At 37.0% G+C, this 4,073-nt stretch overlaps 1 protein-coding gene across 1 annotated transcript; it reads left to right on the top strand.

The window, feature by feature from the left end:
- The first annotated feature begins 205 nt into the window (after positions 1-205).
- On the top strand, positions 206-1,144 carry LOC130834120 (olfactory receptor 6C2-like). Its single transcript, XM_057704191.1, has one exon. The coding sequence runs from the start codon at positions 206-208 to the stop codon at positions 1,142-1,144; it is 939 nt and encodes a 312-aa protein (XP_057560174.1).
- The last annotated feature ends 2,929 nt before the right edge of the window (positions 1,145-4,073 follow it).

The following is a 4,073-nucleotide window of genomic DNA, read 5'->3' as shown; positions in this document are numbered from 1 at the left end:
AATTACTTCATTGAAACCCGATTACCAAGTTATAGGAGGAAATGCATGTGACTGGGTTTACTTGGTATTGGTAGATGCTTTCTGATTCTACCATATTTTCTTTTAAGCTCTCTATTGGAATGATTCTGCCATATTTTGACATTGCTCCTCAGGTCCAACTTCTGTGACTTTTATGTGAAGACTGGTCGATACTACAGAGTCTGTGATGAGGAACCATTCGGCAATAGCAGCTTTCATCCTACTGGGTTTAACGAATGACCCACAACTAGAGATTCTGGCTTTTATCTTTCTGTTCATCACATATTTGTTAAGTGTAGTTGGGAATCTGACCATAATCTCTCTCGTGCTGGTGGATTCTCATTTACAAACAGCTATGTATTTTTTTCTTCAAAATTTCTCTCTCTTAGAAATCTCATTCACAACTGCCTGTGTGCCCACATACCTCTACATCATCTCAAGTGGGGACAAAACCATCACCATCAAAGCCTGCTTCAGCCAAATCTTTTTTGCTGTCCTCTTTGGAGCTACAGAGTTTTTCCTCTTGGCTGTGATGTCCTATGACCGCTACGTGGCCATCTGCAGACCCCTGCACTACATGAGCATCATGAACAGCAGAGTCTGCAGAAATCTCATCCTCTGTTGTTGGGTATCTGGTTTATTGATTGTCCTTCCACCCCTTGGCCTGACTCTCCACCTGGAATTCTGTGACTCTGTTATTGACCATTTTTTCTGTGATGCTTCTCTAATACTGAAGAATTCATGTTCAGATACATGGTTCATAGAGCAGCTGGTTGTATTCTGTGCTGTGTTGACCTTCATAATGACTCTTGTGTGTGTAGTTCTGTCTTACATATACATCATTAGGATGGTTCTAAGACTACCCTCTGCCCAGCAAAGGAAAAAAGCCTTTTCCACATGTTCTTCCCACATGATTGTGGTTTCCATCAGCTATGGCAGCTGCATTTTTATGTATGTCAGACCTAGGGCTAAGGATGAAGTGGCCATTAATAAGGGAATTTCTCTGCTCACTTTGTCTGTTGCCCCTTTGTTGAACCCCTTCATTTATACCTTGAGAAATAAACAAGTAAAGCAGTCTTTTCATGGCACCCTTAAAAGCCTTGCATTTCTTTCAAAGAAATATTAGATTTTCATATTGGGAATTCAAATTAAAACAAGTAATAACCTATCTGCATATGGGTGGAAAATGAGACATGGGAGTTGTGCAGTCTCTTAATGTTGAGGACAGTAGAGAGTCAAGAAGAGAGTCTAAGAAAGGACTGTGAGGGACCTGGCACCATGCAAATGGTTAGTCTCTACCTTTCTTTTTTTTTCATGTGTGTGTGCATTTATTTAATTTTATTTAATTAAAGCTTTAACCAAATCTTACAAAAATTTCCAGAATTTCAAATTTGCAAAAATAATAATTGAATAACTTTACAAGATGTGTCAGAAGAAGAACAAAATGCTCTTCTACTATGATAAAAATACTTTTTATAGTTTATAGTTTGTACACATCCAGTTACAAGATAGGTACAATTTCAATTGCTTTTCTTTGCCTTTGGTCTTAATCCAGGTCTGAGAGGAATCTCACCTCATTGCTAGAGTCACTGCAAATGGCTTTGTTGATTAGGTTTAGAATGGCTTACCATCATCATCTGTTTCCATGGTTACTTTCTCTCTACCTAAGCTAGCAATTACAGCTCCTTTGATGACATGATGGAACACAGCACAATGTGCAGGAAACTAACACTATCTCTGAAATTGAAGAAGAGGCAGGCAACACACACACGTATTGTGAAAGGGTTCACTCCAGTGTTCTTGGTAGCAGTCACTCTATGTTAAAATAATTCAATGTACGTGATTGTTTTCTCTTGTTCTAGAAACTTGTAATGAGCTTGAAAAAGTGGGTAAAGCTAGTTCCTTGGCCATACATATACATATTTGGAAGAAGAAATGATCCTAGAGCAATATGTTCTTTACAGCAAGTACAAAAATATGGCCCAAGCTACGCGCCCAGGGTTTTAAAATACTTCGGCAGACTAAGTGAAAGTCTTATTTTATATTTAAAGCTAATTTATCATACTACCTCTTTCTTTTGTTCCCTTTTATAATTTTGTTTATGGGAATGTATGTATCTTACAGGCAGCTATTTCAGTATATTTAAATTAATGATATAGGTATAAAAACATCTCAGTTGAATGGAAGACTAGGCACTGGAGCTGGTAGTGTAGTCTCTACCTTTCTAAAACTTCTGTCTTTCTAATCTACATTTCAATCAGTTTGTTTAGTTTTTTTCAAATATACATTGATCATTAATTTTGCATACTGGATCTGTTCTTTCCATGTCATGCTTTCCCCTCTTTGTAACACAGTCTCTTTCAACGTACTTTCCCTTTTCAAGAGGATAAAAACATTGATTCTTAGGAAATATAAGCTGCCTTCACGTTCAAATCTGCCTCATTAATACTGTCCCACAGTAAATATGTGGATTTTCACAAAATTATAATAGGTAATATTCTTTCCTCTCCTAATCCTAATTTATTAAAACATATACCAAAAAAATCATGACATAAATAAAAACATAAGCAAATAGTCTTTAATGATAATTGATAGACTTCCTCTTCTGAGTATAGGCATACCTCATTTTACTGTGCTTCACTTTAATTGGGCTTTGCAGATATTGTATTCTTTTTACAAATTGAAGTTTTGTAGCAACACTTTGTTATCAGATGATGGTTAGTATTTCTCAGCACTAAAGTACCTTTTAATTAAGATATATAGATTTTTTGTAGACATAGTGCTATTGCACACTCAATAGAATACAGTATTGTGTAAACATAGCTCTGATATGCACTGGGAAACCAAAAAATTTGTGTGACTGACTTTATTGTGATATTCGCTTTATTGTAGTGGTCTGGAACTGAACCTGCAATATCTCTGTGGTATGCATGTAGTTGTCTCAAAAACAACTGGCAAATATGAGTAAAACACAAAAATTATTGATTTACAGACATCAGATTGTGTCTGAAACAACGGGGACCTGAAGGGTTGAGACTCTGGAAAGGGTAGAACTGTGGAAGGATGAACAGACTGTAAATAGCTGCTTTTGCCCTTGAGATCATTTTCAGATTCATGACTGTGGTGAAGTAAGGAAACTTGCAAATTCTTTGTTACTTTCCTGATCAAAAGATGTAGTTTCTTTCCTCTCTCTTTTAATTTTGACTGGCTCTATGACTTGATTCTGACCATTAGAATGTAGTAGATGTGAAGTTGTGTCACGTCAGAGATTAGGTCATTGGAGACGTGTAGCTTCTACCTTCTTTTTTTAGAACATATGCTTTGTGGGAATCCAGGAGTTATGTGAGAAGTTCGAATACCCTGAGATTGCCATGCAAAAAGGAAGCCCAAGCTAGCCATGCAGAGGGGCTGTGTAGAGAAGGTACTTGGTTCGCCCCCATCTTTTATCTTAGACATAGTGACATGTGTCTTAAGAAGCCATCTTGGACATCAGCTCTGCATGATTCCAAATGCAGTCACCACTGACACAACTAGATGAAAGACCCCTGTGAGAACCACCCAGCTGCCCCGTCCACTCTTATAACTATTAGGGAAAAAATTTTGTCTTAGCCACTAAAATTTGGGGTGATACATTACACAGCAACAGATATTCAGAAATAGGGTACAGGGAAAGTCCTTTGACTGGGTTTCAGACCACAGGAACCAGTAGAACACTCGGTGATCTTGAAAGGCTAGAGAAACCATATTGGTTAATTGAGAGATCTAAATGAAATACCTTAAGCTGTAGAATTTTGAGTGTTTTCCTTTCTATATGCACAGCATATTCAAAAAGTGTTAACTAAAATCTTAAAAAAAACCCCCAAAGCTTAGATATAAAAATAATGGATCAAAAATAATTTTGAGTCCCAAAGAAAATATAGTGTGTTTTCAGAGAATATGGGAAGGATGACAGCCGTCTGGAGAAATATGAATAATTGTGTAATGACAAGACTATGATTGATTAAGAAAGTTAGTTTTGGACTTCCCTGGTGGTGCAATGGTTAAGAATCCCCCTG

This window comes from Hippopotamus amphibius, chromosome 12 (genome assembly GCF_030028045.1).
Source record: "Hippopotamus amphibius kiboko isolate mHipAmp2 chromosome 12, mHipAmp2.hap2, whole genome shotgun sequence".
NCBI lineage: Eukaryota > Metazoa > Chordata > Mammalia > Artiodactyla > Hippopotamidae > Hippopotamus > Hippopotamus amphibius.
The sequence above is the reverse complement of the archived record's forward strand: the minus strand, read 5'-3'. Positions and strand labels throughout refer to the sequence as shown.

Excerpts from the sequence above, each read along its gene's own strand:
- LOC130834120 (XM_057704191.1), top strand. The coding sequence starts at position 206 with ATGAGGAACCATTCGGCAATAGCAGCTTTCATCCTACTGGGTTTAACG.